The sequence below is a fragment of the Galleria mellonella genome, unplaced genomic scaffold (assembly GCF_026898425.1).
Source record: "Galleria mellonella isolate WM207_F2 unplaced genomic scaffold, CSIRO_AGI_GalMel_v1 utg746, whole genome shotgun sequence".
NCBI classification, from domain to species: domain Eukaryota; kingdom Metazoa; phylum Arthropoda; class Insecta; order Lepidoptera; family Pyralidae; genus Galleria; species Galleria mellonella.
In genome coordinates this window covers 699,306-724,549 of record NW_026442148.1, presented here as the reverse complement: position 1 = coordinate 724,549, position 25,244 = coordinate 699,306, and the positions used below count along the sequence as shown (strand labels likewise).

The 25,244-nt window shown below is 41.3% G+C and overlaps 1 protein-coding gene across 2 annotated transcripts in view; it reads right to left on the bottom strand.

Moving 5' to 3' along the window:
* The window catches only part of LOC113515270 (unconventional myosin-Va), a 65,357-nt gene that overhangs the window by 31,878 nt on the left and 8,235 nt on the right, over positions 1-25,244 (bottom strand). For both annotated transcript variants that reach the window (XM_052901171.1, XM_052901172.1), the window contains exons 6-27: positions 24,601-24,731; positions 23,685-23,904; positions 22,858-22,965; positions 22,108-22,241; positions 18,670-18,916; positions 17,825-17,961; positions 17,425-17,623; positions 15,836-16,056; positions 15,289-15,467; positions 14,108-14,188; positions 12,939-13,077; positions 12,581-12,738; positions 10,913-11,087; positions 10,564-10,653; positions 9,510-9,694; positions 8,889-9,145; positions 5,877-6,003; positions 5,583-5,661; positions 4,518-4,616; positions 2,677-2,785; positions 1,946-2,089; positions 1,046-1,125 (exon numbers count right to left, since the gene is read on the bottom strand). In XM_052901171.1, coding sequence (XP_052757131.1) covers positions 1,046-1,125; positions 1,946-2,089; positions 2,677-2,785; positions 4,518-4,616; positions 5,583-5,661; positions 5,877-6,003; positions 8,889-9,145; positions 9,510-9,694; positions 10,564-10,653; positions 10,913-11,087; positions 12,581-12,738; positions 12,939-13,077; positions 14,108-14,188; positions 15,289-15,467; positions 15,836-16,056; positions 17,425-17,623; positions 17,825-17,961; positions 18,670-18,916; positions 22,108-22,241; positions 22,858-22,965; positions 23,685-23,904; positions 24,601-24,731 — 3,299 coding nt within the window. The remainder of the gene's footprint in view (positions 1-1,045; positions 1,126-1,945; positions 2,090-2,676; positions 2,786-4,517; positions 4,617-5,582; positions 5,662-5,876; positions 6,004-8,888; positions 9,146-9,509; positions 9,695-10,563; positions 10,654-10,912; positions 11,088-12,580; positions 12,739-12,938; positions 13,078-14,107; positions 14,189-15,288; positions 15,468-15,835; positions 16,057-17,424; positions 17,624-17,824; positions 17,962-18,669; positions 18,917-22,107; positions 22,242-22,857; positions 22,966-23,684; positions 23,905-24,600; positions 24,732-25,244) is intronic.

Genomic DNA, 25,244 nt, shown 5'->3' with positions numbered 1-25,244 from the left:
GATGAATTAATCATGATGGGCTAACTGGCCTGTTTTCATTCTCATCTATCACCCTTCACTGGTGCTTCACCAGCGTATCCCGTTAGCGCAGGCGGGGTTACCATACCATTTTCACCCATCAAAAAAAAAATACAGACTTAGTATCATACTAACTCAGTATAACACTTTCTTAGTATTATACTTACTCAGTAAGTCATTTCATTCATTTATTTTGTAATACCTAGGTAACAGTACATAATGGATGGTAAAACAAGATAGGTCCACTATGATCAACCTCATCTATCGATGTATACGAATTTACAAATATAAATATAAGAACTATAAGAAACGTATGTATAAAAACATTTTTTAGTATAATACTTAGTACAGTACTAACTTAGTGTTATACTTACATAGTATAATACTATTAGTATTATTATATCTGTGGTGAGGAAAACACAGCTGCTTGGAAGCAGAACCTACTACTAGTGAGACAAAGGTACCCAAATAGAAGACGTATAGAATCTCTTTCTGATAATATCTCTTTCTCATAATATATTCGTTTCTTGTAATATCTACATAAAAATTTAGTAGTGACATCAAATTTTTTGTTTACGTAGTAGTTAATGGATTTGTATGAAGTGGCCATTATTCTGTAAAGTGGCCATTTTTGTAAGAAGTGACCATTTTTATATAAAGTGACTATTTTTGTGTGAAGTGGCCTTTATTGTGTAAAGTGGCCATTTTTGTACGAAGTGGCCATTTTTGTGTACAGTGGCCATTTTGTATGAAGTGGCCATTTTTTTATAAAGTGGCCATTTTTGTATAAAGAGGCCATTTTTTTTGTAAAGTGGCCATTTTTGAATGAAGTGACCATTTGTGTATAGTGGCCATTTTTGTATTAAGTGACCATTTTTGTGTAGTGGCCATTTTTGTATGAAGTGACCATTTTTGTATGAAGTGACCATTTTTGTGTAGTGGCCATTTTTATGTAGTAGGCATTTTTTTTGTAGTAGCCATTTTTGAGTAGTGTCCATGTTTGTATGAAGTGTGTGTAGTATCATACCTGATTAGTTAGTACGCTCTTGAGTTGCACACACTCGTCCCGCCTCCTGTCCAATTCCTTCTGCATCACAGCCATTTGTTCTGTAAATAAATAATGTTAACCCCACCAAATTCAGATACAACCTGCTTGCATATTTTCTACATAAACTGTGCTGAATATATCATCTAATAATATAAAATTTGTCATTGACAAATAATTGACATATCAAACATTTTCTATACACTAGCCTGCTGTGAATTGAGGAAAATAGCAACTGACGGTGTATCTTTCGTCCTCTTTTTACTAATTATATTTGTATAAGAAGAAAGGAGACAACCATATGATATAGTTTTTTTTTTTTTTTATTTTATCAGTCCTTCTATGTATTTCCTTGTTCTTAGGAATAGATTAATATTGTTTGTCTGTTAATATTATTTGTCTATAGTCTCACTGAATGTCATACGTGACCATAATAAATACATTTATTACAATTCACTCTTGCGCCACCTGCCCATTTCTATCTGTTCTCCTTTAACCAAAGGTTGTCTGCAAGAGATTCCCCTAGCGATAACACCGCCTCTCGTACCTTTATGTGTATATTTCAATCTGTATTTATGTTACTGTATTTCACTTGAATTATTCACTTGTTATTGTATATTTTTATTTATGGTGCAATAAAGAGTTAAATAAATAAATAAATACATGTTATGGTTGAATTTCGACTAACATATATATATATATATATATATATATATATATATATATATATATATATATATATATATATATATATATATATATATATATATATATATATATATTTATTTTATAGAATGAATGAATGACATATAAATATCTAAACCTATCAGGTCGGATCATTAGTTGAAAATAAAAACATACAGTAGTCTATTATAAACTCACCTATAACCTCCTTGGAGATGAGCATGCTGTCGCCAGCCGCTCGCAGCCTGTCGAGGTGCTCTCGCAGCTTCTTGTTCTCTATTTCCAGCTCTTCCACTTTAAACCTGTCTATGTTGGGGTTGCTTGGTGGTGACGCCATGCGATCTAGGAAAACGTACAAATATTACTTTTCACTGACTATTTGGATAGAATTCATCATCATCATCATCTCGGTCATATCTGTTCACTGCTAAACATATACTTCCCCCATAGACTGTCATACGAAACTATCCTAAGTCCATCCATAGACCTAGCATCCACTGACTCAATGCAATGCATTGAAGAAAGTCAGCGGATACAAGACTACCCCCCATTTAGTGGGGGCTCGTCCTACACTGCGTTTGCCCGTACAGGGTCGTCACTCAAGAGCTATGGGACCAGCCCATTGCCACGTCAGTTTGTTTATCCTTCGGGCTATGTCGAGATACTTTGCTTCTTTTGCGGATATCCTCGTTTCGGATTTAATCACGCAAAGACACTCCGAAAAGTAATTTGATACTTTTGCTTTTGGTATCTTAGTCATCAAGAATCGCAATAGAAAACCATGGACATAATAATGTATTTTGCTATGTCCATGGTATTACTCATATCTATAGACGACGGTTACCACTTTCCATCAGGTGAGCCGTCAGCTTGTTGCTATTCTATTATTAAAAAAATCTATAAATTTATCTTTATCTGTCGCCACTCACTCATAAGTCGCTCCTCTAAATCAGCGGCGCGCTTCGTCGTCCTGGAGAGTTCGCTCTGCAGCGCCGAAATTCTGTTCTGCATACGTAGCACTAGGCCCGCGTCCGCGATCTGTTTACATACAAAGCTATTTTTACTGTTTATTATATTTATAAATAAAATAAAATAAATATATCAAAATTATTATGTGATGTAATAAAATAAAACAAGGTAATTACTTCGTGACGTAATGAAATGAAATGAAATGAAATGAAATGAAATGAAATTTATTTGTTATAAAAGTAGTACATAATAGATGGTATGGTTATTTATGTTATATAGATCTCACTTTTAGTCTTTACAGACATGCAAATACATATTTGAATTAATCTATTATTATTCTTTATATAATTCAATTAAAGTTACATATTATACATTTATTATTATTATAAAAGTATGAAATTATTGTTATAAAACTGTCAATATATTCATGACGAATGTTAAAATTATATCAAGTATGTATTGTCAAAATATTATGTTTTCTAATAATTATAGTTCAACATCGTTTATATAATCACTTATTGAATAGTAGCATTTGTCAATTAATAAATTAAATAATTGTATTTTAAATTGTGTCGATGGCAATTCCTTTAAAGAGGTCGGAAGTTTGTTGTATATCCGGATAATTGGATAACAACTTCTTTTATATAGGTCCGTTAACATTATAGGCAATATTAGCTTATTTGGATATCTTCCACGATAATTGTCGACATTATTACAATACTTTTCAAATAAATAAGTATGTGTATGTAACGTAACAAAATAAAACAAGTTAGTTACTACATTTAGTAATAAATAAACCAAGTCAATTACTACGTTCAGTAATAAATAAAACAAGTCAATTACTAGATAACGTAATAAAATAAAACAAGGTTAATTACTATATAACGTAATAAATAAACAGAGGGCCTACCATGAAATATTTTCCGAAATTTCGGGGACGAACGAAATAGAAATTTGATGTTAAAATTACATAATGCATACCGTTTAAAATTATTAAAAATATTAAAATATCGTTCCTCTGGACTATTAGGATAGGATTTATGATAAATAAAACGTTAAATGAATGCGATTGAAGCTCCATTTACTGGGTCGATTTAGGTACGAATAAAAACACGAAATTGAGCCCGAAAATTCGGATTTTCATTTCATGGAAAAGGCCCCCAGGAGTCCATTATTATGTTCAGTAATAAATAAAACCAAGTCAATTACTACATTCAGTAATAAATAATACAGCAGAAATTTTTAAACATCTCTGTAAATTATTGATGCCCATTAATTCTTCTCTTTCCGTGTCTAGGGAAAGTAGATAAAGCTTTATTTAAGAAATCAGTTCGGGGTACGATAGGGCTGATATACCTGAAGAATGTAAAAAAAGCCCTTAAAATAAAATAAAAAAAATTATTACAATAAAAATAAAATGATTTACTACTAATAAAATAAAATGTAATAAATAATATAATGTATATATATATATATATATATATATATATATATATATATATATATATATATATATATATAATTAATATTATTATATGTATCACATCTCCCATATCTAGAACTAACAAAATTTTTCATCGTGCCTCCCACCAAATTGTTTATAATTACTCCTCTCCATCCAAAGTTGTTGCCTGCAAGAGATCGCTCTTAGCGATAAGGTCGCCCATTGTTTTCTCATTGTGATTATTTCTTGTAATTGTTTGTATCTATAATAAGTTTACTATTGTAATCTTTTGGAGGAAACAATAAAGAGTATCTATCTATCTATCATCTGGTACAGAGTAAAACGAGACAAACTCACCGGCGGCGCTGGGCCATTGTGCGAGCCGGTGGACCAGTTAACAGCCTCCAAGGCTGGCCTGTTCGTCTCCACAGAACGGACCGATCCATACCCGTAATCCTGGTTATAACAATTAATACATTTAATACAATTAACACTCGCAGCAACATCGCCAAAATGTAGCCTTCCTCCTTTCAGACCCCATTTTTTTATACCACTGAGGTGACAATCAAGCATACGGCCCACCTGATGGTAAGTGGTTACCGTAGCCTATGAGCGCCTGCAATACCAGAGGTATTACGCGCGCGTTGGCGACCCTGAAGAAACCTCTTTACCCCCCTTTTGAAGATCCCCATGCTGTAGTCTCTTGGGGAAACATCGGCAGTGAGCTTATATTTACCCCACACTTACAATAATAGTGGCAAGAAGGGTCAACTTCTAAAAGACATGCGAAATACTTAAAAAAAATCAATAAGAGAAAAAAATATAAACGGAAAGAGAGAAGAAAAGGAGTCTTATGAATCCACACCACTCCAATAAGGAGTAGAAAATCACACATCACTACGCCGGTTAGACATCTCTTCTCGTGACCGGGGATAGTTGTCCCCAGAATTGAAGCTGGGGCAAAGGGGTTTGCCCCGAGGAACCCCCACCTAACCCTCCCCATCAAGGGGATCATAAGACTTTAATTGATTCTTAACAGCCAACCCAGACCTTAGTATGTATTAAAAAAATACATATATGTATCCCTTTAAAACATAAGTCTGTATGTGTACATTTTTAATATAACCTTATATCTATACTATAAATGAATGTTACAAAATCATATAAATACATAAATATATTTTAGAGGAAGAGATAGAGGCCAAATTCAACAGACTCCAAGAAGAAATAGAAAGAAGAGTAAAAGACCCGCCTTAGCACGCCAGTGAAGTTCTAACCCAATGACCCACTGTCAGTTATCCCCGGTATTGAAGCTGGGGCAAAGGGGTTCGCCCCGAGACCCCCACCTAGCTCTCCCGCGAGGAGAAAAATGACAACCACCTTGAACTTAACAGTCAAATAATAAACCAATCGGATACTAACATCTTCAATCGTGGTCTCCTGCTGTGAGTTATTGCTTGCGTCTGACAGCGACCTTCTATGCTCCTTAGGCGCCGGCGTCCTGTTTCAACACAAGTTAATACATTTTTTAACCGACATCAAAAAAGGAGGAGTTACTCAATTCGGTTATATTTTTTATTATTTGTTACCTCATAACTCCCGTCATTTAAAAACCGATTTGGAAAATTACTACTTTTTGAAATGTTGTAAAAATGTCCACCCGTGCGAAGCCGGGACGGGCCGCTAGTTTTATTAAGGTAAAGCTATTATTATCACCTCTGTAACGCATCGAGCCGCTCCTGCAACTCGTACTGGGAGGACAGCAACTTCTGCCGACTCTGCCTCTCCGCTTCTAGTTCTGCACTCAGAGCCTTCTTCTCTTGCTCGTGTCGCTTGTCTCGTTCTAGAAGTATATAGAAGTATATTGAGTAATAGTTTAAACGACGAACGACGAACCCAATAGACGATGAAGGGGCACTATACGTCCATAAGCGCTTATACACCTTTGCCAGTTATCATGGCACTTGAAATCAGTTGCGGGAAGACTTTACCCAGCAATGGCATACCTACCACACGGTAAATATAAATGAATTAAAATAAACCAACCTTTCCAAAAATTTGCTCTCTGTTCGAATTCCTGAGACCAAACAATAATAGAACCGTGCGAGGCTACATCGGCCTCCTTCACTATGACATCTGGTGGCATTATCGTGGCATTATGGCACTATGCATTTATGTAGGAAAAAAAAAAACAAAAAATTGTGACACATTTGTGTATAATTAGATTTATGAAATTCGTAAACCTTTCGTATTCGTTTTCAGCTATATTTTGTTATATCTCACTTTATTTTGCGCACTGTTTCATGTAATTTGTTTAACTTTAGTCTTGATGGTTGTTTTTATAATCTATATGTGGCGAGTAATACGGTATATATTCGAAAAATTAATTTTAAATCTTTAAGCACTTCAACATGCACCTCCAATTTTTTTTTTTCATCAAATCATCATAACATTGTAAATTTTCTTTTACGTATTATTATACAATATATTATAACTTTATTTTTTCCATTATTTATTTATTTAACTCTTTATTGCACTAGAAACATAAAAATAAACAATGACATATAAACAATTCAAGTGAAATACAGTAGCGTGGAGTACAGATTAAAATATATACATAAAGGTACAAAAGGCGGTCTTATCGCTAGGGCGAGCTCTTAATCTCTTATCATTTACATCACTACACATTTATTTATTGATACAGTGAAAGAATAACACAAAAAATACACATGTAATTCTGCAATAAACTCGTTTTAGTGTAACAATGTTCTCAAATAGAAATGTTTTATCGAAATTCTTCATAATCAATAGTAAATGGCGAGATAGATACTGAATTTAATTATCAACAAATGTTATCTACGCTTTATCTATCTACACTAATATTACAAAGAGGAAAGATTTGTATTTTTGTGTGTATGTATGTTTGTAATGAATAAACTCAAAAACTACTTTGTCGATTTCAAAAATTCTTTTACCATTAGAACTTCATGCTCACCTATCATCCTTCACTGGTGCCCCGCCGGTGTATACCGATAGCGCGGGTGGGGTTACCATTTTCATTATCATACATTAAAAAAAAACCGTACGAAATCGGGGCGAATCGCTAGTCATATCTAAAGCGATATCTAATCTGAAATATGCTAATCCATGGTAAAAGTAACCGGTAAAGATAATCATTGCATTTAATTTTTTTTATGATACTTAAAATGGTAGACAAGGTTACGTCCTCACCTGATGGGAAGGGGCAACCGTTGCATTCGCGTCGCATGATGATTTAGGGGGGACTCATTATAATTGTGTTATTTTGATCTACAAACTAAACTACTCAACCGATTTTAATGAGTTCTTTTATGGAACCAATCTGTAAATATATCCTAACAAACATAAAAAAAATTAACAAATTGAGAAGTGCCTTCTTTTTCAAGTTGATTGAACTTACTTGGTGACCGCCTCAGTACCTAATCTACACTAATATTATAAAGAGGAAAGATTTGTATTTTTGTGTGTATGTATGTTTGTAATGAATAAACTCAAAAACTACTTTGCCGATTTCTAAAACTCTAGTAACGTAACTCAAGGTGTAAAAAAATGCTATAAAATATCTTTGGTCGCGTGCGCTGCGGAAACTATTGGTGATAGAACAAAAGTATGTTCTACAATATTGAAGAAAATATCGATAACTATAAAAAACTTGGCGATACTATATGTCCAACTATTATCGTTATGTCACAATAGCCACTTTTTAAAATGTTGTAAAAATGTCCACCCGTGCGAAGCCGGGACGGGCAGCTACTTCAAAAATATAGTAAAATGGCCTAATACAATTTATTACAGGCAACATCCAACGTCCATCCATCTATCCACCCAATATATATACTACAATAATTTTGTCACATTTGTAGAGAATCTTAATTTATTAATTACTAAGTTTTCCCCGCGACTTCGTACACATAACAGGAATATAATAGGTTATCAAATATCTCCCTTCCGCCTTTTTGTCTTATGAATTTCGCGGCTATGTACAAAGCGCTACAGAGCTCGTATCTGGCAATACTATACATCATTTGCAAGGTCTTGATATAACCTACAAAACGACGCTATGCATGTTTAGTTCGGATATTGCGTTCCAACAGTTATAGACGTGTAAACATGGAGCTAATTAACGCCGAAATTCGCGCTATTTTAAAGTTTTCCTTCGTTAAAGGCAAATCCGCTAGAGTAACGTTCCGTGAGAATAATGGTGTTTTGGGGGATGGTACTCTATCACTTCGAACCGCGGAGGTATGGTTTCGACGATTCAGAGCCGGTGAAAACCAGAGGTCGCCAGTTCGGGGGCCGACAACATACTCTTTTTTTGTTGCAGTATCCGGCCGTAGTGCTCCTCAAATTTTGCGTCTAAATTGCGTCCACCATGTATCCTCTTGTATAGGTATTCCGTCACCCGTATCCAATAGCGAGGACGGGATGCCTTAAATATTGCACCGCAAACCATAAAAAAAAGAGCCGGTGAAAACGACACCATGGATAATCCAGCCGGCGGAATATGTTAATTGACCAAGAGTCAGACCTTGGTCAAGCTGTGCTTTTCTCCGTCACAAATATTATATGAAACACCAAATTTCACGGTAATTAGGCGAATCGTTAAAGAACCAAAAGCTAACAAACAAACAAACTGACCTTCAAATTTATAATATTTGTAAGGATAACATATAAATAAATATATATTACCTTCTATAACCAAATCGTAGTGTTCCTTGTTGCTTCTCAACTCGTTTGCTAACTTCTCACTCTCCGCTTCCCATTCTTCTCTATTCTTCTTATACTGCTGTTCTATTTCCTTCTTCTCGTCAGTTAACCGCCTATTGCTATCCCGCTCGCTCGTTAGCTCGTCTTGCAACGCAGCAATCATGCTGTCTTTATCATCGATGCCAACACGCAGGGTTTTAACTTCAATTTCCACTAATTTGAGAAGCTCTAACTTCGCCCTGTAAACAATAATTGATACATTGTCATATTCTCCAAAGCTCTGTTCAGTTTCTCCAAACAAATAATAATATTAAATTATTTAATGTAAATAAGAGAAGAGAAAAGCTATACTTATAATAAATCTGTAGAGAGGTCAATTCTGTACATGAAATATATTACCAAAATAACTATCAGGCGGTGATTAGTGATCGATACTGATGCCTGATGATGATGGGCTAACAGGCCTGCTTTCTTTCTCACTTATCATCCTTCACTGGTGCTCCGACAGCATATACCGATAGCGCAAGCGGAGTTACCAATCCATTATCACCCATTAAAAAAAACACATCAAGTTTCTCCGTATCGTATATGGATATTACTCACTTCAACTCCGCAATCTGCGTGTGCAGTGGTTCGATACACTTGTTCTTTTCCAGTGCATCGCCCAGCCGCTGTTGCAGGCTGATGATCTTGTTCTCCAGACCCTTGTTCAGTTTCTTCACGTGATCGAGACTGCGGGCTTCGATGCGGAGACGTTTGTATTGGCGGCGCGCGAGGAAACGGCGTATCTGTAACATATGTCATCATCATCGCCACCATCATCATTATCATCATCATTGCCATCATCATCATCCTAATTACCATCATCATCATCACTACCATAAACATCTACATTGCCATCTTCATCATTACCATCATCATCACTGTCATCATTACCTTCATCATCAGCACTACCATCATCATCGTCGTCACTACCATCACCATCGTCATTACCATCATCATCACTGTCATCACTACCCTCATCATCAGCACTACCATCATCGTCACTACCATCATCATCACTGTCATCACTACCTTCATCATCAGCACTACCATCATCATCATCACTACCATCATTATCATTACCATATCACCTGTTAATTGTCCACTGCTGAACATAGGCCTCGGAGGACTTTTACCAGTAGTTACCAAACTTAATAGGTAGGTTAGCAACAGCAGTTAGACTTTTGGTGATGTTTTAAAAGAGACGCTGCAGCCCATTTCACGACTATTAAGCTGCGTAAGTCGCCTCTTACGACACCTACAGGAAAAGATGAGAGTAGACTATTCTATGCTGGGACCACACGACCTATATATGTAATTTCAGTCGTCTGCATGGGTACCTCTTTCCCATTTGTGTTTTCTACCGTCAAAGAGTCATGCTTGCATGGCTATTTCTGTTTGAAAGGAAGATAGGCGTGACAGATAAGTACATAGTTAGTTCTTATTGATATACTGTATATAAGTCTATCGATAGATATGTTATCGCTACCACATGCAAGAGACAACGTGAAAGCAACTTGAATTTACGCATGTGGTGACGAAAACGTATCTACCGACAAATTGCTATTTTAAGAACTAGTCAGGACAATTTGAAAATCGAAATAATATAACTCACAGCAGCTTGAGCGATGACAATTTGCCGTCTCACTTTCTTAGCTCTCTGTCTCGCCAAGTAGCCTCGCGCGTATCGCTGTACAGTGATTACCTACACACACAAAAACATTGCAAATTTTTTTTTATAAGTATCACATGTTCACATTAGTCGCCTGATCCTCAAGCCAGGATACCCTATGGCATACCACAGGATATCCTGGCTTGATGATATGAGGAACCAAGCAACAAACTTGGAGACACAACCCATACCACCATGGGGGAAAGAGATTATTAGTAATGTCTCCGTATGATCCCATGCATAGGATATATCACCATGCATGGGATCTTAGGCTACCAGTTATTCCACTCACCGCTCTGACCCTCCTCCAGTCTCTATACAGCCTCCTGGCGAGGTATCCCCTGGCGTGCGCCTGCAGACCGATGGCCAGCCTCCTCAGCCTCTGGTACTTGACCCTCGCGAGCCATCCGCGCACGTTCCTCTGGATCTTGATCGCTGCCCGGTTGCGACGGATCTCTTGCGCTTTACTGTTAGTAATAAACACCGTGAGACAATTGTATTGATAGGGGGCATCCATTAATTACGTGAGCTCTTTTTCGATCAGTTTAGACTCCTTCCCCCCCTTAGGTGAGATTTAGTGAGATTTGCCTTGACCCCCCCCCCCCCCTTACGTGAGATTGACGCAAAAAATATTTTAACCTTAATTTATATTTATTATTTGGGAAAATAATAAATCGTTCAGGTATACTATAATTAATTTATTTAAATTAAATAAAATTCAAAGTAAAAACATAAAAACAAACTTTCTTTTAAATTTTTACTCAATCCATGGAGACTCGTGTATTTTTTCAATCGAAATAATTGGACACATATCATCTGGGATTTCTAGTAGTGCAGGAAGACAATCACTGGAAACGTCTACATTTATCTTTAATATCTTAGTAATATCTTTAACATTTTATATTTTTTGAAGTTGACGTGAGATTTTTGATTATCCGCCCCCCCTCGGTTTAAATGAGATTTGGTGAGAATTCATTAGACCCCTCCCCCCCTATTCTGAGCTCACGTAATTAATGGATGCCCCCATATGGGGGGAGAAGGGTTTGTCAATAATAGGGATTAGCTAGGTGTAATGCTAGCAATGAGACTACCTTTGCTATTATACAATATACCTTGTCAAGTTGACCTCCCCGCGGTTCCCCTAGGAAAGTATCGCGTTCTATTCCAATTGAATTTATTAAAAAGTAAAATAGACTACTAGTTCCATTGCTAGTAATGTACCCACCCTGTCAAGTCCAACTCTTCGCGGTTCCTCCTGGAAACCGTCGTGCTGAATTCAAGAGCATTCATTAAGATGGGCTAACTGACCTGCCTTTTTCTGCATTCTTACCTATCATCCCTCACTACTGTCCCGGCAGCGTATACCGATAGCACAGATGGCGTTACCAATCCAGGTTCATCTATTCATAAATCTTTAGATCTGAAGCCCTAGTAACTTGTAGCTCCCAATGATCAGAACCTCTCAATGACCTACAGACTCCAGTGACCTACAGCCCCTAGTAACCCGCGGCCCTCAGTCATCTACAGCTCCCAGTGCCCTACAGCCCCACTGACCGGGGGGAATGGGATTGTTAGTGATGAGGTCTAATAGCCCCATTGCTAGCAATATACCCTCTCAGGTCGATCTCCACGCGGTTCCCCCTGGAAGCCATCGTGGTTAATTCTAGTAGAATTCATTAAGATGGGTTAAATGACCTGCATCCGTTTTCACCTATCATCTTCTACTGGTACCTCGTCGGTGTATACCGATATCGCAGGCGAAGTTACCATTCCATTTTCATCCTTAATGGGTGAAAAAGCCCCCAGTGACTCCCAGCCCCCGGTGACCCGCAACCCCCAGTGCCCCGTAGCCCCCAGTGCCCCGCAGCCCCAGTGCCCCGCAACCCCCAGTGCCCGGTAGCCCCCAGTGCCCGGTAGCCCCCATGACCCCGCAGCCCCCAGTGGCCGCACCCCTACTAACCGTCTGGCGAGGCAGCCACGCGCCCTGGCCTGCAGGCCGCGCAGCGCGGCCGTCAGCCGCTGGTACTTGCGGCGCGCCACGAACCGCCGCACGCAGCTCTGCACTCGCACGCAGCACAGCCGCTGGATGTCCGCGCGGATCTTCTCCAGGTACGCAACCTATGCCACAACAGCACCAATGAATCCGGGGGGGAAAAGGGATTGTTAGTAATGGGTATTAGCGACTCTATTACCAGCAGTATACGGTTTTTCCAATAGATGCCACGATTGGCAGGCGGATAGGCAATCGCAGTCAGACTTTAGAAATGTTTAAGAGGGACCTAAGAGATGAGAGACAATTTTACTGTACAGAGACTTGCCTGTCCAGCCCTGAAGAATATCTTGCTTGCTCCGAACTGATACTTGTCTGGATCCTTGAGATGCTTGGCCAGTATCCGACCACACGTGCCCTTGATGTCGGTACGATCGACGTCTTTGTGGGCGCACAATAAGCGATACCTGCGAATATGTTATATATATATACTAGCTGACCCCGTGAACATTGTTTTACCACTTATTGCGAAATATAAAAATCGCAATTAAAATACTGGAGTTGATCGTAAAACGATGAAAATTTAAAGTTGTATATATTTTTCAATGCTAAATTATAATAAAATAATAATAAAAAAATTGTCGAAAAAACAAAAAAACAAAATTTGGGGTGGGTCACCCTTATCATTGACGGGTATGAAAAATAGATGTTGGCCGATTCTCAGACCTACCCAATACGCACACAAAATTTCATAAATATCAGTAAAGTCGTTTCGGAGGAGTTTGGTAACAAACACCGCGACACGAGAATTTTATATATAAGATATATATATCTCCAGATTAAACATACACCAGTACTTCGATTGACTTGAAAAAGAATATCCTTCTTAATTCGGTTGTATTTGTTTGTCTGTTAACCTCATAACTCCGTCAGTTGTAAACAGATTTGGAAAATTCTACTTTACTTGAAAGGATATACTTTTTATTTATTTATTTCAAGGAACACCAACAACATATTGCATTATAACATATTGTATCGTCCCAAACGGCGCTTCAATGGATCGATTATTCGATTTTTAATCGAATGTCCACACCTCGCGGATATGAAGCGATTACATTATTATTAAGTTGGAGGGCAGTTAGTGAACTCGTCCTTGCACTCGGCTTGAGATCACGTACCGTCGCGAATCAAGAGCATATAACCGAACAGTGAACTAGGAGATCATCATATTAAAGATAAAATATTGTGTATTTAAAGATATTTGTGTAGGCCTACCAATCGAGCATCTATAACAGTATCCAGTCAAAGGTGAAAAGCAGTGCGCCGCATAAGATTCCTTCAAGTGCAAGTGCACGTACCTTCTTAAATAATGTAATCGATTCATCCTCATAATCAGAAGCAAGGACAAACGTATTTCCACCGCTTAACGGTGTCCCTACACATATATAACAAACATTAAATATATAAAAGCTTAGTAACATTAAATCTAACACTCACCTATGAAAGAAATCTTGATACAACCATCGTGATGGGAAACCAGCAGCTGATATCCTGATGGTCTCCAGCACGCCGCATGCCCTGTCGAATTACATCAGTATCCATTGGTATATTCATTTTCTAAATAAGGGATAGAGGGGGCAAACCCCTTAATAAAGGAATATCTAAAACTTTACCACAAAGAGACTTTGTACAAAATTCGATGGCCTGCTTGGACAGAGTTGCCTCTGTCCCATTCGTGTTTCTACCGTGAAGCAGTTGTGTTTGCATGGCTGTGTTTCGGTTTGAAGGGTGGGATATAGTAGTGAATTTGCAGGGTACAGAGGCATTAACACCTTAGTCGTCAGGAATGGCAACGCATGGCAGTTATCATGGGCGAAACAGCATACTCTGTTATGTCCATGGTATTGCTCATTTCTATAGGCGCTGGTTACCACTTTCCATCACGTGGGCCGTCAGCTTGTTTGCCATTCTAAGTTGCATATTAAAAAACATATCTTTGGAAAGCGTCGCCTACTAGCACCTGGCAATTCTGGAATGGCATAGTATACAAAACATGCGTCTACCGTTCTCTGCTCAATTGAAGAGTAAATTTAAAAATAAACAGCAGGTCTATTGGGTAAAAACAGAAAGCATATGAAGGGCGGATAGATTTTTTTTTAATGGGTGATAATGAAATGATAACCCCGCCCGCGCTATCGGTATACACCGGCGGAGCACCAGTGAAGGATGATAGGTGAGGATGAAAAGGCAGGTCAGTTAGCCCATCGTGACGAATTCAATGATAAATTAGTCACGATAGTTTAGACCAGAGGGAACCGCGTGGAGGTCAGCCTGATAGCCTCAATTAGACCCCATTACTAACAATCCTTATCCCCCAGGGTAGACAGGCGTGGTGTTATTATATATGAATGCAATAACAGCAGAGTGGGGGGAATAGGATAGTTGGCAATAGATTTTGACAGCCCCATTGCTAGCAATATGCCCTATTAGGTCGACCTCCACGTGGTTCCCCCTGGAAACTATCGTAAACAATTCTTGTTAAATTCATCACGATGGGCTAACTGACGTGCTTCGTCCTCACTTATCATCCTTCACTGATGCCCCGCCGGTGTATACCGATAGAACGGGTGGGGTTACCATTCCATTAACACTTATAAAAAAAATTAACAGCAGAGTACCTGAGCTGGTGCACGGCCCGCGCCGGGTCGAACATGAACGGGCGCTTGGTGTCGTTGGGCTTGATGCAGCGCACGTAGTGCGGCGTGGTGGCCGACAGTGTCGCCATCAGCGCCGACAGCGACTGCCGGAACTGCGAGCCCACCGTCTGCTTCTGCGCCGACTGCCGCTTGGCTGGTTGCTGCCGAGGATCACGGTTAACATCGTCACCAGCATATCAGCCGTTCACTGACCACTGCTAAATATAGGCCTCCCTTTCTAAAAGGGACGGTTTTGCCAGTAGTTGCCATTCTTGGCAACCGTAATTTGACTGTGGTGATTTTTTCTCTTTCTCTTGTAATATGATGATGATGATGATAAAATAATTATGATGATTATTATAATTATGGCGATAAAATGATATCATCTTATGATAAGATGATTGTGATGATGATAAGATCATTATAGTGGGGTAATAAGATGGTGACAATAAATGGTGATGGTAGTGATTATGAAATTATGATAATGCAATAATGATGATGATAAGGAAATATAGACTACGATATTTACTGTGAGACTGCCAATTGGCATGTTGGGCTGCCTCCTCCTCGAAGGTGGCGGTAGGGTGGCCGTCTGGTCGGCCTGGTCAGCGAACATGGTGTGGATGAGGCGGCAGCTGGTCGCCGACTTTATACACTCCAGCTGCTCCTCGGAGACCGTGTCCCGATTCTTCTCCAGGAAACCGCCTGATTGGTACTCCACGTGGTCCGCGAAGTGTTTTATTATAAATGCTGCGGAAGGTACATTAAGATTAAGGATTTGCTTCTCGCAAGATTATTACAACCTCATAACGTGACTCAACGCCTTACTGTCCGACTTGACCCACTGAAACTGCGCAGAGACGTCGCATCTCTGTGCATCTTCTACCGAATTTATCATGGGTAGTGTTCTGAGGAATTGTTCAGATTGATACCTGCTGCTAATTTTCACCACCGCACAACCCGCCACAAACTAAAGTTTCATCCCAATCATCTGGACGAGTGGCGGTCTTCCACCGTGCGTTTTTCAAGGCACTTTCTACCACGCACTACCATTCTTTGGAATCAACTTCCAGCAGCAGTATTTCCGAACCAATACGACAACATAACCTTCAAGAAAAGAGTATATTCCTTTTTCAAAGGCCGGCAGTACACCTGCAATGCAACTGGTGTTGTGGGTGATCATGGGCGGCGGTAGTCACTTACCATCAGGTGAGCCGTTCGCCCGTTGTTGTAAAAAAAAACTCTAATTATTATAATTATATACTGTACATTTTAAATTTAATAATCTAATACTGCTTAGTAGTTTGTATTCACACAAATTCATTATTTACCCATTAATTTAAGGGGTAAAAATATGATGCCCACGACTAATTTTTACCATCGTACAGCTCCCTACCGACAGGAAGTTCAGCCTCATACCCTACAGCCTAAATGGTCGCATACAACGCGGTTTCAGAGATGTTTTCTCCCACGAACGCTCAGTTTATAGAATGAACTCCCTGTCGAGATTTTTCCTAGAGATTACAGCAGGGGGTTCTTCAAGAAAAGGGGAGGTAAAAAGGTTCATTCAGGGTCGGCAACGCGCGCGTAATACCCCTGGTATTGCAGGATTCTTAGGCTACGGTAACCGCTTACCATCAGGTGGGCCGTATGCTTGTTTGCCACCTAAGTGGTATAAAAAAATTGAGTAACAAACCATATAATACTCCCATAGAGAGGCTTTGTACAAAATTCGTTTGCTTAGACACCTCTGTCCATTAAATTTTTGCCAATTCGTGTTTCAACTGTAAAACAGTCGTATTTGCATAGCTGTATTTCAGTTTGAAGGGTGGAATAGGGCAGTGAATTTACAGAGTACAAAGGAATAACACCTAAGTCCTCAGGAATAGCAACGCATGGGGGGTGTCTTGGGCGAAACAGTATACTCTGTTATGTTCATGTTACTGCTCATGTCTATAGGCGACGGTTACCACTTTCCATCAGGTGGGCCGTCAGTTTATTTGTGATTCAAAGTTGCATAAAAAAAAATTCAAGCTAATGATTATTTTTTACGATATCTTTCTTTATATATTTATTTCGCACGTGGGCGTCTTCAGTGTAAATTGGCGATCAACTGACCAGAGCGTCCGAAGCGTGGCTTCGTGAAGTGCTGGTACTTGGCGCACTTGTCGTGCAGCTTGGACACGAAGCCCTGATCAGAGCCCTGCGGCACGCGGCACTCCTCGTCCAGCAGTGCCAGCACGCCCAGCTTGTCCTCGATCAGGTCTATACACGGCTGGTTGTCGTAGAAGTCGATCATCTTCCACGAGATCTCCTCCTGTTATAGATAGTAACGTCATTAATATTATTATCCTAGTAATGCTTCTAAAGATGGACGGACAGACGGACAGATTTTTTTTTTTTTTATAGAAAAGATGGATGTATAGACTGGCAGATGAACGGACAGATGTAACAGGACACAGTAAATAATAGATAGCTTTGGCCAAGTTGATAGCCAACGACAGAGACAGCTGCATACCTTAATATACTCATCCTGCTCTAACTTGAAGACATGCGAATTGAATTGTTGCTGTAGCTTCTCGTTCGCGTAGTTGATGCAGAACTGCTCGAACGAGTTGATTTCGAAGGTTTCGAACCCGTATATGTCCAACACGCCTGCCATAGAAATAAAAATCGGCTTTTTATAAAAGCATTTATAGTACAGAAGAATGAAAAGAATTAGAAGAGAGCTTTGTCAAAGACACTCTCCCTTACACATACACTCTCTGTCATACACTTGCACTCTTTTCTCACAGATACACTTTCTCTCACACAAATACACTCTTTCTCACATACATATATTATTTCTCTCTCATAAACACGTGCGCTCTCTTTCACACATACAGACACTTTATCTCACGTACATATACTTTTTCTTACACACACATACATTTTCTCTCATACACACATACATTTTCTCTTATACACATACATTTTCTTTCATACACTTACACTCTCTTTCTCACAGATACATTTTCTCTTACACAAATACACTCTTTGTCACATACATATATTATTTCTCTCTTACAAACACATGCGTTCTCTTTCACACACACATACACTTTTTCTCACTTACATATACTCGTTCTTACACATACGTACATTTTCTCTCATACACACAAACATTCTTTCTCACATATCCATACATTTTCTTTCATATACACATACGCTTTCTTTCATACACATACGCACAGTCATACATACTCTTTCTCACTGACTGTCGTTCTCACTCGCTCTCACGGTTGTTTGCTCTTTTTTTGCACTCAATCTCTTTCTGACACACTTTCTTCTGCACTCGCTCCCTTAAAATAAAACGAAACCGACCAATGAAATGCTTCTTGGCGTGTCCAGTGTGGAGGGCGCGGTTGACGGCGCGCACGAGCCACGCGAACAGCTCGCCGTACATGCGCTTGGCGAGCGCGTCGCGCGCCGCCGCCGCGCGCGCCGCGTCCAGCCGCGCCACGATCACCTCGCGCGCCGACGCGATGCGCCGGTGCGTCAGCCAGCGCGCCAGCTCGCCCGCCGCCACGCCCAGCAGCGCGCTCGTGGCCGCCAGGTGCTTGTCGCCGCCCTGCCGCCGACCACGACAAACGTTATCTGTACATTCGCCGTACGTGCCCCGACTTAGAATGGACCACCCCTTCCTTTGCCGTAGGTGTCTTAAAAGGCAATTAAGGGTGGGCGAGAGTTGAATAGCAGCGTCCCTCTTAAAAGAGAGACATTAGAGAGTACTAGCGCGGAACGGAGAAAGCCCACCCACAGCAGACCATGCAAAAATCCACGCGAACTATCTGGAACGCCAGTTCCATCCCAACCTGCATTGATATTGCACATGTTGCAAGGATCGACAAATTCGTCAAATACTACCTGGTATCACCTCTGACACCGCACGAAGACCCGGTAGTGTTTACGCCGGAACAAGTAAAGAAATCAGAAAAACGAAACCTTGGAAAGCTCCAGGCAACGACAATATCTCTAATACAACACTGCGTCGCCGCGCACCATACCGGCACTGACGCGCCTGTACAACGGTATTGTGCGCACAGGATATTTAGCAGACCCATGGAAGATAGGCAAAGTTATCACGCTGCCTAAGTCCGGCAAGAACGTATTGCAGAATCATTGCAATACATTCTTGCCGGGCCTCACTCTGCGTACGATTGCTGACGCACATAAGTACGTGAGGAGTGCTACCCTGGAGAGAAACCTACGGATCCTTCTGCTGGATGAATTTATCGGCAGCCTGGCTACCAAGATGTTCACGCGAGTAGACGCATCGGACTGGGACTACCTTAAGGGCCTGGCGCCTTAAGATGGTCCCAGTCAGACGCACTTCAAACCGTACGCACGCGAACTTATAGCTCGCGTGCATGAGAACCAAGAAGATGAAGCCGATCCCTGGACCCCGATTGGCCTTTACGATGAAGCCCCGTCTCGTGCCACTGTTTACAACTGGTTTAATGAGTTTAAACGTGCTCGCACTAATCTCACCGATGATGTGCGTCAGGGTCGGCCTTCTACGGCGACGACTGAAGATAACATCAGTGTTGTGCGGCGTATGATAGAGACTAACAAAAGATTGACCTATCAGCAGATCCGGGCAAGCTTAGGGATCGGTATGAGTCAAGTGCACAAAATCCTCCATGAACATTTGGCTGTCAGGAAACTTTGTACCTGGTGGATACCCCATAATTTGACCGAGGCTCAAAAACTCCGTTGTGTTGATTGTTGCCGTGAAATGCATGAAAGACTTAACGGAGGTGACTCAAATTCTGTGTTTGACATAGTTACGGGAGATGACAGCTGGATTTACTATTATGATCTCGAAACTAAAAGACAGTCAGCTCAGTGGGTGTTTCCTTCCGAGGAGTTGCCAACTAAAGTGAAGAGAGGTCGAAGCGTGGGAAAAAAGATGGTGGCCTCGTTCTTTGGAAGGACAAGTCATTACGCGACAATTGTTTTAGAGGATCGAAAAACAGTTACTGCAGAGTGGTACAGTAACAATCGTTTGCCACGTGTTTTGGAAAAAGTACGTGAGAAACGACCTCGCAGTAGGATCCTCCTTCACCACGACAATGCTTCGTCACACACCGCCAGACAAACGATCGATTATTTGGCGACCTCAGACGTAGAACTACTGGGTCATCCGCCTTATAGCCCCGACCTCGCACCTTGCGATTTTTATTTATTCCGAAAAATAAAAGAAAAACTCCGAGGAAAACGTTCTATGGACGCCGAGGTAGCTTGGCTACGTTTCAGAAGGCCGTCGAAGAGATCCCTAAGGACGAGTGGACAAAGTGCTTTTCTCGGTGGTTCTATCGGATGCAGCGATGTATTGACGTGAATGGACACTATTCTGAAAAGTTAAAATAAAGGGAAAGACTTGCTAATTTAATCAGTTTTTGATTTTTTAAGGACTTTCAGTTTGACCCTCGTACTATATTCTATAATACTTTATTGTACGCTATTTTACTCTATTCTACTCTACCCTAGTCTAACCACTCCACCCCCTAGTCTATTCCACTCTACCCCCTAGTCTATTCCGCTCCACCCTAGTCTATTCCGCTCCACCCTAGTCTGTTCCGCTCCACCCTAGTCTGTTCCGCTCCACCCTAGTCTGTTCCGCTCCACCCTAGTCTGTTCCGCTCCACCCTAGTCTGTTCCGCTCCACCCTAGTCTGTTCCGCTCCACCCTAGTCTGTTCCGCTCCACCCTAGTCTGTTCCGCTCCACCCTAGTCTGTTCCGCTCCACCCTAGTCTGTTCCGCTCCACCCTAGTCTGTTCCGCTCCACCCTAGTCTGTTCCGCTCCACCCTAGTCTGTTCCGCTCCACCCTAGTCTGTTCCGCTCCACCCTAGTCTGTTCCGCTCCACCCTAGTCTGTTCCGCTCCACCCTAGTCTGTTCCGCTCCACCCTAGTCTGTTCCGCTCCACCCTAGTCTGTTCCGCTCCACCCTAGTCTGTTCCGCTCCACCCTAGTCTGTTCCGTTCCACCCTAGTCTGTTCCGCTCCACCCTAGTCTGTTCCGCTCCACCCTAGTCTGTTCCGCTCCACCCTAGTCTGTTCCGCTCCACCCTAGTCTGTTCCGCTCCACCCTAGTCTAATCCGCTCCAGCCTAGTCTATTCCGCTCCAGCCTAGTCTGTTCCGCTCCACCCTAGTCTATTCCGCTCCACCCTAGTCTATTCCGCTCCACCCTAGTCTGTTCCGCTCCACCCTAGTCTGTTCCGCTCCACCCTAGTCTGTTCCGCTCCACCCTAGTCTAATCCGCTCCACCCTAGTCTATTCCGCTCCACCCTAGTCTGTTCCGCTCCACCCTAGTCTATTCCGCTCCATCCTAGTCTGTTCCGCTCCACCCTAGTCTGTTCCGCTCCACCGTAGTCTGTTCCGCTCCACCTTAGTCTATTCCGCTCCACCCTAGTCTATTCCGCTCCACCCTAGTCTATTCCGCTCCACCCTAGTCTATTCCGCTCCACCCTAGTCTATTCCGCTCCAACCTAGTCTATTCCGCTCCAACCTAGTCTATTCCGCTCCAACCTAGTCTATTCCGCTCCACCCTAGTCTATTCCGCTCCACCCTAGTCTATTCCGCTCCACCCTAGTCTATTCCGCTCCACCCTAGTCTATTCCGCTCCACCCTAGTCTATTCCGCTCCACCCTAGTCTATTCCGCTCCACCCTAGTCTATTCCGCTCCACCCTAGTCTATTCTGCTCCACCCTAGTCTATTCCGCTCCACCCTAGTCTACTCTACTCTGTACTAGTCTTACGTTAATGTATGCGCCGTCCTCGCTCTGGGTGCCGTCGCCAGGGTCCGGGTCGCAGGTGGTCAGCTCGATGTTGCCCAGGTGGAGGATGCACGCCAGCACCGTGAACATGTTCTGCTGCTCCGTCTCCGACACTCCTGCGGATTGCAAATTGAATCTAGCTGTATCCCGCGGCTTCGCCCGTGTTCGTACCGTGACATTGAATATACCTTACCCGGAAAATATACTATCAAATACATAAAGAACTTTCTAAATACGGCTGGCGGTTTCAGAGATAAGAGCAAACAAAGCCACATACAAAGTTTTGGCTTTTTTGTGTTGTTGCGATACACACACGCATAATATTTGTCTGTTTTCATCATCATCAGATATGATGATTACTATTAGCCATCCACTCCTGGACATAGGCCTCCCTTAGAGATATTGCCACTAGTTTTCACGCTTGGCAGGCGGATTGACGACACCAGTTAGGTTTTGGTGATGTTTTAAAAGGGATGCTGCTGTCCATCCCTCGACCATAACTTCAATTAATGAATTCCCTTAGTTGGGAAAGGAAGAGTTGACCCATTTTCTGTTTTTTTTTATACAACTTAGAATGGCAAACAAGCTAACGGTCCACCTAATGGAAAGTGGTAACCGTCGCCTATAGAGATGAGTAGTACCATGGACATAACAGAGTATACTGTTTCGCCCTTTGATTCCCCCCATGCGTTGCCATTCCTGAGGATTCAGATGTATGTATGTATAACTTACCTAACGTGGTTAGAGCGTTTCTAGTCTCATTGAATGCTTTCAAATCGTCCACTCCGTCAATGTTAGGACTGCCGCCTTGGTTCAAATAGTGGAACGTGTCCTGGTGATCTGAAATTTAAAACAACATCATAAATATTAAACAGCGCCATCTAGTGGTAAATTTAGTAAACTATGTGTACTTAACAACTAAGAAATATATTTGGGAGTAAAAATTATGTTAATACAATTAGATAAAACAATATTTGTATATTTAAATCCAACAGCAAAAAAATCTACCTACGCTTGATCATGATATGCTCGGAGTTTCTTTGCGTGGTAGAATCCGAAATGAGGATATCCGCAAAAAAAACAAAGTCACCGACATAGCCCAAAGGATAAGCAAGCTGAAGTGGCAATGGGCTGGTCAAATAGCTCGAAGAACCGACAACCGTTGGGGAAGAAAGGTTCTTGAGCGGCGACCCTGTATGGGCAAACGCAGTGTAGGATGATCCCCCACTAAATGGAGTGACAACCTCAAATGCATTGCAGGAAGTCAGTGGATACTCCTGTCCTCGGGGCTGTTCCTTAGGACAGTCTATGAGAGAGGGGGAAGGGATTGTTAGTAATGGAGATTGAGAATCTCACTGCTAGCAATATCCCGATCAGGTCGATCTTCATGCGGAATGGAAACTATCATGGTTATCTCCTGATGAATTCATCATGATGGGCTAACTGGCCTGTTTTCATTCTAATCTATCATCCCTCACTGGTGCCCCGCCTGTATATACAATTAGCGCAGGCGGGGTTACCATTCCATTGTCATCCAATAAAAAAAAACGGTTCCATACCTAAGAGCAGCTCGGGCATGTGTTGTGCGGCGGCGCACAGCTGGTAGAAGACGTGGTAGTTCCTCTCGCCGGCGCTCTGGTACACCACGCGGCTCTTCTCCAGCAGGTACGTGCGCATGCTCGCGCCCGAGATCCGGTACTGGTTGTCGAAGTGTATTTCTATGAACTTGCCGAAGCGCGACGAGTTGTCGTTCCTAGTTGTTTTCGCATTGCCTATTGCCTGGAAATTAAGATTATGTTTTTTTCATAAAGAAAGTTCTAAATTACAAAGTCGACGTGAGTCTCATCTCCGAGACAGTGCTAGGGACCGTCGACAAACTTTACATTCCGGAATAGAAGAGCTCACGGACGACCGAAGGGTGTATCACAGGTTGGCTGTCCTAGTGAAGAGGAACATCGTCCACCAACCACTCCTCCAAATGCAACTTTTGACCATGTATGCACTTGGAGTAGAGTTATGCATCAACAGAAGCTCCATCCGTGTGTTTGCCGACGAATAATCTAACAATGAAATTAAGGTTATCTTTTCTCATAAAGAAAGTTCTAAATTCCATTATATATTTTTTTATGATGTGAGACATGGACATTAACTCAGAAAGAAATGGATAAACATAGAGCCTTTGAAATGTGGTGCTGGAGAAGGATGGAGAAAATTAGCTGGAGAGATCGAATTAGCAATGAGGAGATCCTGCTTAGGGTTAAGGAAAAGAGACAAATTATAAGAACTATTGAGGACAGAAGGGTAAAAATGTTAGAACACTTGATATGACACGACAGACTTATGAACATTATAATAGAAGGTAAGATAGAAGGAAGGAGTATATAGTATATATGTAGTAGTAAGTAGGTACCTAGTATAAATAAAACAAAGGCAATCAAATGACCATGATGATGGATCATCATCAGCATTACTCACCTCCATGATAGGGCTGGACGCGAGCACCTTCCTCTCCACTTGCGTCTCGCTCGCATTCCCCCCCACCGCCGCGAAATATCTCATCGCGTACTTTGCCGATACTGTCTTGCCCGCACCTGACTCTCCACTCACTGTTCGTAAAAGTTATTCAGTATTATTTGTACAAAAGTCGATTGCTTGGGTACCTCTGTCCCATTCGTGTTTCAACCGTGAAGCAGTAGTGTTTGCATGGCTATGTTTCGGCTTGAAGGGTGCGATATGGCGTGAATTTACTGGGTACAGAGGAATAACACCTGAGTACTCAGGAATGGCAACGCATGGGGGGTATCATGGGCGAAACAGTATACTCTGTTATGTCCATGGTACTGCTCATGTCTATAGGCGACGGTTACCACTTTCGATCAGGTGGACTGTCAGCTTGTTTGCCATTCTAAGTAACATAAAAAACCCTACATAATGGAACTATCCTTGTTTACGTGATGGTTAACACTGTCCATGAGTTTGTTTGCCGTTCTAAATTCTCCTCCCCCCGCTCCTTCTGAGATGAAAGATATTTTTTTTATATTTATATATATATTAGTCATGGTTGACACTATGAGGGCCGTCAGCTATGCCGTTCTAAGTTCTCCTCCACCTCCCCCTTC